The 13,537-nt window shown below is 68.1% G+C and overlaps 2 protein-coding genes across 2 annotated transcripts; one reads left to right on the forward strand and one right to left on the reverse strand.

The window, feature by feature from the left end:
* Positions 1 to 2,310: 2,310 nt before the first annotated feature.
* On the reverse strand, positions 2,311 to 6,044 carry CRYBB1 (crystallin beta B1). Its single transcript, XM_044440966.1, has 5 exons — positions 5,910 to 6,044; positions 5,162 to 5,280; positions 3,842 to 3,974; positions 3,120 to 3,262; positions 2,311 to 2,491 (listed from the first exon to the last, which is right to left on the reverse strand). Exons 1-5 carry the CDS (start codon positions 6,042 to 6,044, stop codon positions 2,311 to 2,313), a joined length of 711 nt encoding a protein of 236 aa, XP_044296901.1.
* A 1,433-nt stretch (positions 6,045 to 7,477) lies between these two features.
* Positions 7,478 to 9,468, forward strand: CRYBA4 (crystallin beta A4). Its single transcript, XM_044440740.1, has 5 exons — positions 7,478 to 7,522; positions 7,964 to 8,082; positions 8,450 to 8,591; positions 8,856 to 8,998; positions 9,321 to 9,468. Exons 1-5 carry the CDS (start codon positions 7,484 to 7,486, stop codon positions 9,466 to 9,468), a joined length of 591 nt encoding a protein of 196 aa, XP_044296675.1. The 5' UTR covers positions 7,478 to 7,483.
* Positions 9,469 to 13,537: the final 4,069 nt, after the last annotated feature.

Here is a 13,537-nt window from a genome sequence, read left to right on the forward strand (position 1 = left end):
CCCCCCCCGCAACAGCGTGGCGAGGCGCCCTGCCCGGGGAGGGGCGGAGGGGGACCCTGAGGACTCGCCTCCCGCTGGATGGCTTAATTAGCCACCTAATTACAAGGAACCTGCCTCCGCCGGCGCTTGCACAGTGCTCTGGGAGTCTTGCAAACGGTGATTACACTCCCTCCTTGGGGGAGCAAGGAAGAAATGAATGCAAGTGTTGCCCAGAGGAGGGCAAGAGGCAGGGGCTGCTCCTGCCCCGGCAGCCAGGCGCCAAGGGAGACGCCGCGGAAGAGGGGAGGGCCTCCTCGGCCCCCAGTCCACATGGCGGCTCCCTCGCCTCCGCGGCCGGGTTTGTGGAAGCACCTTCCTTGTCGGGGCGGCACTGACCTGGGCCGGGACTGCAGCACCTTGCGGCCACTGCCTGCCCAAAAGGACTGGCCGTGCCAGGGTTGTTCTCCCCCCAGAGGCAGGAGAGGCCGCCTTCCAGAGGCTGCTCGGCTGTTGGCATGGACCGCACCACTTCAAGCGGGGCCTTCCCGTGTCGAGCGCTTCCCCCAGTAAGCCACAGCCCCCGGCAACAGGAAAGGTCCGCCCTGGGCCTTCCCGGCAGTTTTCCCAAGGTCCCGAGCTGAGCGGCGTCCCCTCGCCTGCTCCTGGGCCCCCTTTTGCCCCAACAAAGCCGGAGCGGCGGCGTGGGGGCTTGTGCGCACACAGGGGCTTCTCCGCACCGAGCCCTGTGGCTCCGGCGGCCACCGGCTCCGACACACCCGCCCACGTCTGCTAGGCCTGGGAACCAAGGCAGAGGGGTCCGGGCCCCCGGCCTGGCCTGGCTTGCCTGCCCGTTAGCACAGGCCAAGCGGGTGCAGTCGGAGGAAGTGCGCAGCGCCACTGACTCTGTTCTGGATCCATGCGCGCGTCGCCTGGAGTACGGGGCGGGCCCCGTGCAGAGCTGGCTCTCCTCTGCTCACCTGGGGCGCTGTTCCAGGCTGAACCTGGGCCCATCCGACCGCAACGGCCCCCTGCCTGGCGCAGACGCTCCCTGCGCAGCCGGGACAGCGTGTGGCGCTCCCACACCGTCCGGCCGGGACTTTCCGTCCGCTCCGGCTGCGTTTCATGGGTTCTCGGGCACCTTTTCCCACGAGCTCACCGGCAGGACAGGATTTTCTTTACCAGAATTTTCTCCTGCTGGTGCACGCTTGTTCAGACACGCAGGCATGTCTCGGTTCACAGGGGTTGGTGTGAGAACTGAGAATGAAACATCAGCCAGCGAGCGCGCTGAATCTGTGGGGCCGGGGAGAGGCTGCTCCGCCGTACTCGAACGCACTGCAGATGTTCGCAGCATCCATGCCGGGGCCTCAGGAAAGGGGCGATAGAAACGGCAGGCACAGGGCGCTGTGGGCTCCCCCACCCTCAGGGCAGAGGGGGGTCCCCATCTCCAGCAAGAAAGGTTGGGGGTTGACCCCCTGCACGTCCCACCCCATCTCCAGCAAGAAAATTCAGCTGGGAGCTCCTGGGCTGCCCGAGCTCCGTTCATGCTCGGAGCGCTGCTCAGCCGTCCAGGGTGGCCATGAACTTGTGCTGTGCCTGGAGAGGCATTTCTATTTTTGAAGACATGCAGGCGGTGCTAACGGGGGGCGCCCCCCTTTCCTGGACACCCTGCACCCTTCGCTTCTCCACAAAGCCATGGGAGCAGAAAGAAGAACAGAGCGGAAAGAAGCACTTCTCGTGTGCTCAGAGGCACTGTGCAGCCACACCATGCTCCTGAGCATTAAGCCTTTGTGGCACCCGTGTCTGGAGCGGAGGGCTCGTGCCCGCGGAAGCCTCATCGGGTCTCGGGGTGCATCAGTCGCGCCAATTCGGGGTGTCCACTTGGTGGCCAGAGAGAAGCTCCCGCGTGACCCCTGGATGAGGGGAGGGGTGCCGGGAGGTCAGAGCCGGCCCCCGGGATGAGCCTCCCCACTCCGTGACGGGGGACAGTTTGCCCCACATCCTTCTGGGGTGGGGCAGGGCAGGGCAGGGCAGGGCAGGAGGGAGCGGCAGCCCCCACACCCCTCGGGGCACCTGGCCAGGTGATTCCCCACCCGAGAAGCACCCCCCTTTCAAAAGCAGCCCCGCCAACAGTCCGAGAAGAAAAGGCCGCACACGCTCAGGCTGTAAAGGTCAAGAAAGATTTTAGTTGCTCTCTCTCCAGAAATGTCTGTGCAGCGACACACATGAGCAAGCGCGGTGACGCAAAGGAAGCGGGAGCGGAAGGAGGGGGCCGGCGCGCTCTGGCCCTTCCACAGGTTTCCATCGGCTGAACACCCGACGCCAGGGCTGCGCTCAGCTGGGGGGGCTCTCGGGGGCGAAGCAGGCGCCCGGCGGCCCCCACTGCATGTCCCGGACACGCCGGATGGACTGGATCTGTGGCTGGAAGGCCGACCATTCATTCCAGTGCCCGAAGTCTCCTCTCTCGAAGAGATACTGGTAGCCCCGGTAGCCAGGATACTGGTAGCCCACCCAGCTGCGGGGAAGCAAGGCGGAGGGGCTCGTGAGGAGGGCCACCGAGCCAGGGTGGCCCTCGCCCGGCGGCTTGGAGCCACAGGGTGGGTGGCCACGCGTCTTCTGTGGGCGGCCTCTCCCAGTCTTCCTGGGGACCCTCCTGGGCCAGCAGGAGCTGCGAACACCTGCGCCTCACCTGTTGCCCAAGCCCGTGCCTAACATTCAGCCACGTGCACGGGGGGGGGGGGGTGGAAACGGTCCAGCCCAGCCCAGGACAGGCCGCTTTGGCCTTTTCGGACCCCTTCGGTCCAAATCGGCATTTGGGGACACACTTCGTAACGTGGATGCCGGTCGGGCTGTTCCTGCAGCCCCCCGCCCCAGGGCCAGGCTGCAATCTGGCCAGAGTTCTCACCTGCGCCACCTGGAGAGCAGTGGCTGGGCCCCCTCTAGTACAGGGCCCCTTTAGGCATGAGCAAAGCATCTCGCCCGCCTCCTGAAGGCTCTGCCATGAATGCCGAGGTGTCCCGAAGGTCTCCTCCTGCCCCCCCCCCCCCCCAGGAGCCCCCTGCCCGCCCCCCGGCCTCCCGGCTCTAGGGGAAGTGGCTCGGTGCAAGGCCCGGGAAAGCGACTGGGCACGTGTGCTGGCTTACATTCCACTGGGAACTTTCACGCTCCCCACGCGGCCACAGAATCCGTGCACCCAAAGGCTTGGCACATCGTCCTCCTGGATTTCCATCTTGTTCCCCTTGAACTTGGCACTTTCAAAGAGAAGGATTTTCTGCTCCTGCGCCTCCTGCTTGAGAGACACGCGGGCAACCGGTTCGCTCCTGCCTTGGCGGTGAGGCGTGCAGCTCCCCCCCCGCCCCCCCGCAGAATTCCCACAGGACTTGGCATTTCCTTCCCTTCCAAGAGCAGAACATCGCCGTGTGCTGGCCCAGGCCGACCACAGCCAGCGGCCGTCCTAATCCTCGGGCTGAGCAGAGGCCCCGCTCCCAGCCTTCAGGCCCTTCGGATGGCTTGGAGCACGGGGTGCGGCGCCCCACGGTTTGCTCTGCAGAGAGCCGTTCCCAGGATCCTCCGAGGAAAGCCAGCGCTGTCCTCACTGGCGCCAGGGTGCACCTCCTCCGCTCGCAGGCATCTGACAGCCTGAACGACGCTTTTTGGCAGGGCCGGGACTGCACGGGTGAGCGTCTGAGCTTCAGACATGCTTGGACACGCACGGTTTTATGTTACGTCGTCCTACTGTGTTTCGGAAGCCCCCAGAGAGCCGGGCAGCATAGGAGGGCCATTCAAAAGGACTGCTGTGGCCCCTCAGGCAGCTGCAGAGTCGGGCCCTCGGGCGAGCCCCCCGCCCCGCGTGGCCCAGGCTCACCATTCGGACCGGCCGCATGGAGCGGAGGCAGTCGCTGCGGCAGCTGCACGACCAGGTGTCCCACCGCGGGTACTCGCCCTTCTCCAGCACGAACATCTCGCCGCGCAGGTTGGCCTGCTCGAAGGCAACCCAGCTGAAGGGGGATGGAGGGGAAGAGGGGCTGGGCGGGGGCGCGTGGCGCCCGCGTGCCCACCCCTGCGCAGGGCCTCTGGCCCCCCGCGAGTCTCCCTGGGCCCTGCATGTGGCCACGGCCCTTGCGGTTGCCGAGGGCAAGCGGGTTCCCCCGCGACTCAGCTGCCATGCAAAGGGCCAGAGTGCAAGCTGGCTCGGTCCCGAGCCAAGCCGCACGCCTTGCAAAAGTCCCGCTTTTCGGAGCGGAAGAGCCGGGCAGGGCTGCTCGCGTGCCTCGAGAGGACGGCCTGCAGCACGGGGTGTCCTCAGCAGTGGCTCTGGGGCCTGGCATGCCGGAGCGCTGGAAGTTCGGCGCCATCTGTGCGCGGGTGCGCGCGGGTGGGGAGCCGGCCCGGTGCACGCATGAGGGCACCCCCAGGCCCTCAAAGAAGGCTCGGCAGGCATTGCGGGAGAACCGGGGGCTGCACCTGCATCTTGCCCTGACTTCAGACTGTGGGCGGGGGGGGGCACTGTCCTCCTCCTGCGAGACGGGCCGGCCCAAACTGTCCCGCAGCTTCCATAGCTGTGGGAGAGGTTTAATTTGGGCCTCCTCAGCATTTGGTGCCCAAGCCAGAGCCTCGCTCTACACCTCAGAGAGTGAACTGTTTGCACAGACGTGCACACCCATCCCACCCAGCCCGGCAGCACAGATCAGCTGAGGAAAGGCATGAGATGGCACAGTGGGAAAGCTCTTATCTCTGTTCAGCTGCTGAGTGGAGATAAGAGCACTTTCCTCCCTGGGAGAGAAGCTGGTGGCCTTATGGGAACCTCTGGGCTGGAGGCTTCTCATGCCTACCCCGGAGGAAGCAGCCCTTGGAAACAGGCCTCACAAGTATCGGCTGACAAGATGAGCTTTGCTGAACCTGAGGTGCTGCGTGGCAAGCGGCACAGGTCACACGGACCGAGGAGCACACTTCGGAGCGATGTAAAGCAGCCCGACGCAGCCCGACACAAGCAGTGCAGAGATGCGTTGTGCAAGCGAGCACAAAGCGGCTGACGGGGACTTGGTTCTCGGGGCGCATCATGCAGACGAGCGGGGGGGCTTTGGGACTGGGGCAGAGCCGACATCCTCATCGGGCATTCCCACGCGTGGGCCAGCCCCGTCCTGGTGCTTGCTCAGCGTGCGGCCGCGTGGCCGGGGACACTTACGGGCCAGAGGTCACGATGACGCTGCGCACCCGCTCAAACCCCTGGCCGCCCAGGTCCAGGCACTCGCCGCTGAATTCTCTCTGCTGGCCCTGGAAGTTTTCCTGGTCGAACACGACGATCTGGAAGAGGCAGGATGGCCAGGAGCAGGGAGCCACCGCAGCCCCGGCTGGCAAGACGGGCCGGCTGGCTCGAGGCACCCACGCTCTGCCGCAGGCCCCACCCGCAGCTCAGCGCCGGCCCGAGGCCCCGGAGGGACCCCACAGCCCCCTCTGAGCAATCTCCGTGCACAGGTCCACCTAGGCGAGGCCTCCCCCAGCGCTCTCCAGGAGTTTCTGTGTTCAACTGCACCACCTCCAAGCATGGGGATGATGGGCGCTGTAGCCCAGAGGATGTGGAGGGCACTGAGCTGGGAGAGCTGCTGTGCCATCCTCGGGGCAGCGTGATGTGGCGGTGAGGCTGCTGGGCCAGGACGCAGCCCCCGGGGCTCCCTGGGAGACTTTGGGCCAGCGACGGCCGCTCAGCCTAGCCTACCTCACAGGGCTGTGGTGAGGGGGAGGCGGGGAAGGGCCATGTGAGCCGCCCTGGGTATCATCCCAGTGAGAAAAGGCAGGCTGCAGATGCAATAGATAAACGAACCCCCCCCGCCACTGCCGCGCCCCCACGCGGCTCCCGCCCGTGCCGGGACGGCTCTTGCCTTGCTCTGGCGGCCCCCCTCCGTGGCCACAGCCCCCGCCCGGGCACAGCTTACCCGAAAGGGCTCCTCAGAGGCACCTCCGCCCCGGCCACTGGAGTCGGGGGATGAGTCCGTGGAGGAGGGGGAGCTGCCCGTTCCTTCCTGGTCGGTGCCGTTGCTGGAAGCCGGTGCGTCGGCGCTTTCCGACATGGCCACGTCCCGGGGAGGCCTGAAACTGGAACCCGGCAAATGAGAACCGCCTTCCCCCACCTGGAGCGCCCCAGATGCGTGGGCTGCACCCCCTTGCTCCCCCTTGCACCAGGCGAGGAAGGCTGGATTTGGGGCCGGCCATCCGAGTGCAGGAAGACCCCATCTGGGGGCACCCCTGGCACACCTGTCTCTTCCCCCCTACCTGGGCTGCAGGTGAGTGGGGTGGCTGGAGCTGTCTGCTCTGCACCCGCCCAGCACTTCCAGCTTTATAGCCGGCAGGCTGGGCCCCAAGGACTCAGTGGAGGCAGACGTGGGGCCGCCCCAAAGGCCAGACTCATCACATCTCGCAAAGGGGGCACTCGGCCGGAAGGCGATCAGACGGCCGCCCGCCCAGCCCCACGCAAGCCCCGCGTGCCACAGCCTCCGGCCAGCACAGCTGCTGATGAAGCAGCTTCGCTGGATCTGCTGATGAAGACTCAGGCGGCCCGGCCCGGCCCGGCCCGGGGGCGGGGGCTCTGCAACGCTGCCAGGGGGCACCAGATAGGAACAGCACGAGGGGGCAGGCTGTGGGCCACCTTCCCCCACCTGGAAGTTTTGGGCCCTCCTGGCCAGAGCGGATGGGAACTGTAGACTGGGCAGTCTGAGCGAGGCTCCTTTGGGGAAGGCCGCTGAACCCGGCCCAGGCCCGGCCGGAGATCAGGCCGAGCCCCCCAGCCTGTGGATCCGCTGCAGGAAATCCCCAGCTCCTTGTGGCCTGCCCGAAAGGGTGGTCCTCCAAAATGAGGGAAAGGCATTCTGCGCATGTTCCAAAGCACTGCTTTCCCTTTGCTTTGGGGGTCGAGCTTCGCTGATGGATGAAGAGGCCCCAGAGCAGCCGAGGTCAGGTCCCCTGTGCTGGAGGGGGGGGAGCGGCGTGAAGCCCGGCTGCCCAGCCACCACAGCTTGGGCCTCTGCCAGGAGGACGCCCACCCTGGCCAGCCGGCCAGCGCTGACTCAGAGGATTCCAGCGGGCAGCCACCGCATAAAAGCCCCCCGCAGCGGAGGAGCGAGGCAGGAGGAGGGCTGCGGCGAGCGCGCTGCCAGGCGGGAGCTCACGCAGGCAGGTCTCCAGGGGGCGCGGGGCGGAGGGGGGTCGGGCAGCCCTGGGCAGGTGCCCACACCCGGCCCTGGTGCAGGTGGGCCCGTGTCCGGAGGAAAGGAGCTGGAGCGGGCAGCTCACCCTGCCGGGTGCCTTCGTGCTCTCCGCATGCTCAGAGGCACAGACGCACAGGCAAGCTCTGCCATGGGCCGCTGGCAGTCCGCGCACTTGGCAGGTGTGCCCCAAGAGCGCCTCCCCCATCCCAGGAATGAGGGGTGCTCCCGGCTCTGCTTGCAGGGCCAGCTGCAGCCCCCACGCTGCCTCCGGACGCCCCCGCCCCATCCTCGCAGGAGCCACTGCCATGAGCCTCCAAGGCGGAAAACTCTCCGGCCTCTGGAAGGTAGGGGCTGGGCCAGGAGGGTGAGGCTTGAGCGAGGGGCGCGGGGGAGCATGGGCCAGGGGCTCAACAACCCCACGGGCGAGCAAGGGAGCCGGGTGGCCGTCGCGGGACTTTGCTCAAACTGGCCAGTCCAAACCACGGAGTGCCTCGCAGCCACCCTTCCGCCCCCAGCGCAGCAGCCAGCATCCTCTCCGTGTGACCCAGAGGGTGCGGGGCAGAGGAGGGGTGCCCTGGGCAAGGTCGGAAGAGGACTCTGGGGCGCGTCTCCCCCTGGGCCCCAGGCTCCCTTCGGGGCCCCCGGGAGGCCTGCAGTGCTCGGGGGCGGCATGAGCGACGCCTCCTCCCCAGCCGCCTCCGCCAGCAGCCTGTGGCCAGGGGTCTCCGCGCGGGAGCGCCCCCTCGTCCCCAGCAGGCGGCGGCCTCTCCTCCTCTTCCCCCCAGATCGTGCTGTGGGACGAGCCGGCGTTCCAGGGCAGGTGTGTCGAGTTCACGGCCGACTGCTACGACGTGGCGGCCTGCGGCTTCCCCAGCGTGCGCTCAGCTCGCGTCGAGAGCGGCACGTGAGTGGCTCGCCCCGCCGGCCCCCCACCTCGGCCCCCCCGCTCAGCAGGGCGGGGGGGAAGCACAGAGCCAAATTGCCGGCCCGTGCTCGTTGCGCGCTGCCACTGCCAGCACCGGCCTTTCGGGGGCACTCGGCCTTTGAGGAGGAGGGGAAGGGCCATGAGCGCGGGCCAGCCCCCAGGTGGCCAGTGGCCTGGGCAGGCGGGTGGCCCTCCGGGGACCCTCGGAGCAGAGCGGGCCCCCAAGGGGGCTGGGTCCGAGCACCAGGGCTGACGCTCCCCACCCTGCCCTCCATGGCGGGGCCTCAGCAGAAGCCCGGGGCGCCTCTGCCGGGGAGGCCACGGAGCTGGCTGCCTCTTCCCTTAGGTGGGCCGGCTTCGAGCACCCCGGCTTCCAGGGACAGCAGTTCGTGCTGGAGCAGGGAGACTACCCTTGCTGGGAGGCCTGGAGCGGCAGCCATGCCTACCACGTGTGGCGGATCAGCTCCTTCCGACCCATCTCCTGCGCGGTGAGTGGGCGGAGGGGCCGCTGGGGAGCCCTTCCACGCTTGGGGGGATCGGCTTCTCCGGGCCTTATTCTCGCACCGGCACCCTGCCTGTCTTGCAAAGAGCCTGAGGCTGCGCCCGAGGCCGCCCCACCCCACGTTCCCTTCACAACAGCCCTGTGAAGGAGGCTGGGCCAGGGGACTGTGGAGGCCGAGGGGGTGCCAGGCCCCTCCACCGCTCTCAGTACTGCCCCGCAGACTGGAGCCACCGCCTCTGCTCTGCCGCAGAACCACCGGGAGAGCGTGCTGAGCATCTATGCGCAGGAGAACTTCCTGGGCCGCAGAGGGGAGCTGAGCGAGGACTGCCCGTCCCTGCAGGCGCTGGGCTGGCGCAGCACCGAGGTGGGCTCGCTCTGTGCCCACTCTGGCGCGTAAGTGCTCGGGCTGCTGGGGGGGGGGCAGGCGGGGCTGCCCCTTCTTGCACCATGGGGGGGGCACAGGCGGAGACGTCTGGCTGTCTGGGGGCTGCGGGACAGAGCCGGGAAGGACGGGGTGGCCCGCCATCCGGGGGACGGACACCCGCCCGGGCCCGCTGCCCCACAGCCCTTCCCGGGCGCAAGGACCGCCAGCCACGTCCGCCACGGGCCCACGTGCAGCGGCGGGCTCCTCTTCCGCGGGGCCAGGCCGGGCCGGGTGTGTGGGACGCGGGCGCAGGGCCCCCCGCTGACCCCCCTCTCCCTCCCTCCCCCGCAGCTGGGTGTGCTCGCAGTTCCCGGGCTTCCGGGGCTTCCAGTACATCGTGGAGAGCGACCGCCACGGGGGCGCGTACACGCACGTCCGGGAGCTGGGCTCGCACGCGCGGTCCTGCCAGGTGCAGTCCATCCGCCGCATCCAGCACTGAGCCGCCGAGGCGCGCAATAAAGACGTGCTTGCACCGGCCCGCCGCCTCGCTCTCTCCCGTCGGGGCCCCGCCGCGGGGGGCGGGGGGGCGCCGCGGGGGGCGGGAGGACGAGTGGCGCGGGTGGCGCCCCTGCTCGGCCAGCTCGAGCGCGCCCGGGCGGACGGGGAAGCGGCGAGGCCGCCGAGCGAGAGGGGCCTGGCGACGGAGGAAGCGGCCGGGTGGCCCGCTGCCCGGGGCAGGGCGCCAGGCGACAGGCCCGCCCGCCTGCCTCGCGGGCTGCCGGGGGGCCGCTCGGGGTCTCCGCGGCGGAGCGCTGGGCAGGAGAGAGCCGTGGGGGCGAGGCGGGAGAGCGGCGCGGCGCGTTGGGGCAGCAGGGGGCGCTGTCGGCCAAGCAATCCGCGCGCCCTCCCGCGGCGCCGGCCGAGCCCCCCAGCGCTGCCCGGGCCGGGCGGGGGCGCCCGTGGCGCTGCCGTGCGCGCCTGCAGGTGGGGGTCCCGCCGGAGGGGCCGCGGTGGCAGCGAAGGGGGAGAGGCCAGGCGCCCCCTTGGGTTCGGCCGAGGAAGCCGGCGCTTCCCAGGGCGCGCGAGGGGCGGGCCAGGAGCCCCGGTGGGCGGGATGGCAGCCCGGCCCAGTGAGAGCTGCCCGCAGGGGAAGGTGGGGGCGCCCCGGTGACGGACGGAGGGCTGTCCTGGCCCGCGGACGTGAGCTGCAGGACGGGGCGGAGGCCGGGATCGGCCCCCCACACTGCCTGCCCCAGTCTGTCTGGGGCACGTGGCCGGGCCCGCAAGGCGCACCCGGCGCGCCTCCCGGAGAGCTCCGCTTGGCCTGCCGGTGGCCGCGCGGCGAGGCGGTGGGCTTGTCCGGACGCCACCGCGGGACACGCCTGCCGAGCCGCAACACGGCCGGCTCCGTGGGCCCGGTGGGGGCTGCTTCCTGTGCGCCCGGTTTGCTTGCACGGCAGCCCTGCCGGGTGGCCGAGGACGAGGCCGGCGGCTGTCCCTGTCCCGAGGAGCGCGGGTTGGGGCCCAGAGCGCTGGCGCGAAGCGCAGCCAGGCATGCTCAGGCCTTGCACGGAGTGGACGGGGCGCGTGCTGCTGGCCGCCCGGCCCCGGGGCCAGGGCCATCGGGCCCCCTCCCACCCCACGCGTGGCATCTTCTCATTAATCCCCCCATTGCAAAGCCAGCTAGCGGCCCATAATGAGATGCTAACTGGATTTTCTGTAATATTGGGTGAGGGAAGGTCAGCGAGGTAAGTCTGCAGTCAGCGTATTGTTATTATCAATCAATAACCTATTTATTTTCCAACCCTCCTATTAACCTCAGCCAGCCAATCACCATTTCAATTTGAAAGGGCTTTGCAGGATGCGCTGCTGAGTGGACAAGTCTGATTGAGAAAGCAACGGCGACCCGACCCCTGAAGGTGGAATCCAATTAGAGTCATTTTCATTCGGAGAGGAATAGTTTTTAGCCCATTCTGCATCCTCTCCGCTTTGGCATTTCGTGTGGCAAACAGTCACCAGCCACCAAAGACACCACATGGCCCCCCAGTTTAATCTGTGTATCCCCCTCTGCGCTGGCCCCACCGTATGGGGGCAGAGACCCCGCCGGACATGTGGGAGGCCCCCATTCCGGCCACATCTCCAGGCCGAGGGGGGGGAGCCCTTGAGAGCCGCTGCGGCCCGGCCCGGCCCTTCCGACCAGGGCTCGCCCGATGCGCCGGATGGCAACTCCCAGCATCCCTGGAGGGCGGGATGCGTGCTGTGGCCCCACAGACCTGAAGAGCACCAGGCTGGGGAGGCGTAGCTGCAGGGCAGAACGGTCAGGTGCGGGCCACGTGCACTTTCCAGACACGACCGCAAGTCACATCCAGCCTGTTGAAGAGCTGTAGGTCTATGTTCATCCCTGCATTATTTTTATTTATTAAATTTCTACCTCACCCATTAGTCTGAATGTCTCTCTGGGTGGCTAGATTATAATTTCCCTAAAAATTACGTTTTCTTGATTTTCAGTCCTGAGGGGGGCATTAGCAGAAAGAGAGACAAGGGAGGCCGACGGAGTCACAGGGCTGCCCTCCTTCTGGGGGCGGCACAGCGCTCGCGAACCCCGTGTCCCGCTGCCCGGCACTGACTGGCATCGTGAGGAATGCAAGTGGGAAGGATTTGGCCGGGACTAGCGCTCTTGCAGGGCCCAGCCGCGCAACCTGCGATCACACACCTCTGGGGAGAAAGGCGTCAGAGCTGGGAGTGCTCGGGGGCAAGCAGGACGGGCTCTGGGGCGGCTCGCTCGCCGTGCACCCACAAGCTTGCAAAGAGAGGGGCTTCTCTGGGTACATGGCACGACGGAGCAGCATTAGCCCCCCTCCCAACAAAGCCCCCACCCTGTTGCGCTGCTGCATTGGCATTCTAGTGACGCGGGGAGAGAAGGGCCCCCGGGGATCCGACCGCGCACCTCCGGTATCAAGCACACTCTGGCTGGGAAGCTGTGCCCACCTTCAGATGCGGCGTCCTGGCCAGACCAGAGACCGTCTGGCCACGCAGCCCGTCCGGCATTCCCCACGGAGGCTCCCAAGCTCCAAAGGGCAGGAGGCTTTCCAGCTCCCGGCTGCTCTGCCGAGGCAGCGCCGTCGCTTGTGGAACCGGTCGTTTCACCACAGGGCCCCCAGGCCGGACCCCGGTGCCCCTGGCCGCCTCTCCCCTTTCTGCCCCGGTGCCTTTGCGGTGGCTGTCCTGGCAGGGCGACCCAGGTGTGCCCGTTTCCTGCCAATTCCGTCTGCTGCCGCCGCACCGTGCGGCCGTGAGCGCCGGCACATCCGTGGCCCTTCCCGTGCCGCCTGCGGCTCTGCGCCTGTCACGCTTTGCGATTGCCTCTGCCCTGTGCTGCCTGGGATCGCAGCCCAGAGTGATGGCGACGTGGGGCGGAGTGGAGGGCCCGGAGCGCAGCCGACAGGCCGGACAGGCGCAGAAGCGGATGCGATTTGTTCTGGGGCTGCTGGGCCGGGGAGAAGCGAGGTCCCACGAGGGCCCGCCTTCAGGCCGCTTCCCTGCTCTCCTGCAGCCTGCTCGGCGCTCTGGCTTCGCGTGCCGGCCAGGCGCCCAGCCATCCGTGCCCAGACGTCAAGGTGATGGGCGCGTTATCAACCTGCTGGGTGGGGGAGGAGACTCGGCCCAGTCCTCCCGACCTGCTCCGGCAGCATCCTCCACACAGCCCTCCGCTTAACGGCACAGCGTCATTGGCGCCAAGCCGGAGATCCAGTTCAGGGCTTGCTGGCCCCCCATTTCCTGGGCACAGTCGCCCTCATTCGCACTCGCTCGGCAGGGGTGGCAGCCCGGGAGCGGCACCCGGCTGGGCCCACCTCTGCAGCGCACGCTCCTCCCTGATCGCCGGCACTGAATCCACTCCTTGGAGAGCCCTGGCGAGGCTGCCTTGTGGCATCGAGGCTCTGGGAATTGTGCGGGTGTCTCCGCGGGGCTCCCTGAGCCGCGTTCCCCAGGAGCTGCCGTGGTCTTTGCATCGCAACGGCCTGCAGCAAGATGGCAGCTGACAGCCACGGGGGGCCCGTCCCAGAGCCCTGCAGCTGCGGCGGCTGCCCTGGAAGGTGCCGGGGGCTTGCCAGGACCAGAGCCAACCTGGGCAGCTGCCGTGTGATGCAGCCGGGAGTCCGGGGAAAGGGCTCGCGAGCCCGCCCTGCAGAGCATGTCGGGGCAACTCAAGGAGCAGAGGCCTTGCGAAAGAGCCGCACTGAGCCGCCCGCTTGCTGCCTTGAAGGCTTATTCTTGGTCTTGCACAGCGCTTTGGCCTTCGAAATCTCGTTAGGGCCACTGTTGGACGAGGAGAAAACGGCTCTGAGAAGGAGAACGATGCCTCCGATCCCCACACAGCAGATGGGAGCTGCTTTGCCGTGTGGGAAGAGTGGCGGAGTCTTTGAGGCCGCTTGCAGCTTTTGTGAATGGTGCTGGATCGGTGCCCCGGATGCCAGCTGGGGGAGCGGGAGCGGTGGCGCGGCAGCACGCAAGAGCATTGCTGTGCCTCGTGGAGTCCTGCTTTCCAGTTAGTGCCAGCCGAGGCCTTC

This window comes from Varanus komodoensis, unplaced genomic scaffold, assembly GCF_004798865.1.
Source record: "Varanus komodoensis strain SLA01 unplaced genomic scaffold, ASM479886v1 scaffold38, whole genome shotgun sequence".
Lineage (NCBI taxonomy): Eukaryota > Metazoa > Chordata > Lepidosauria > Squamata > Varanidae > Varanus > Varanus komodoensis.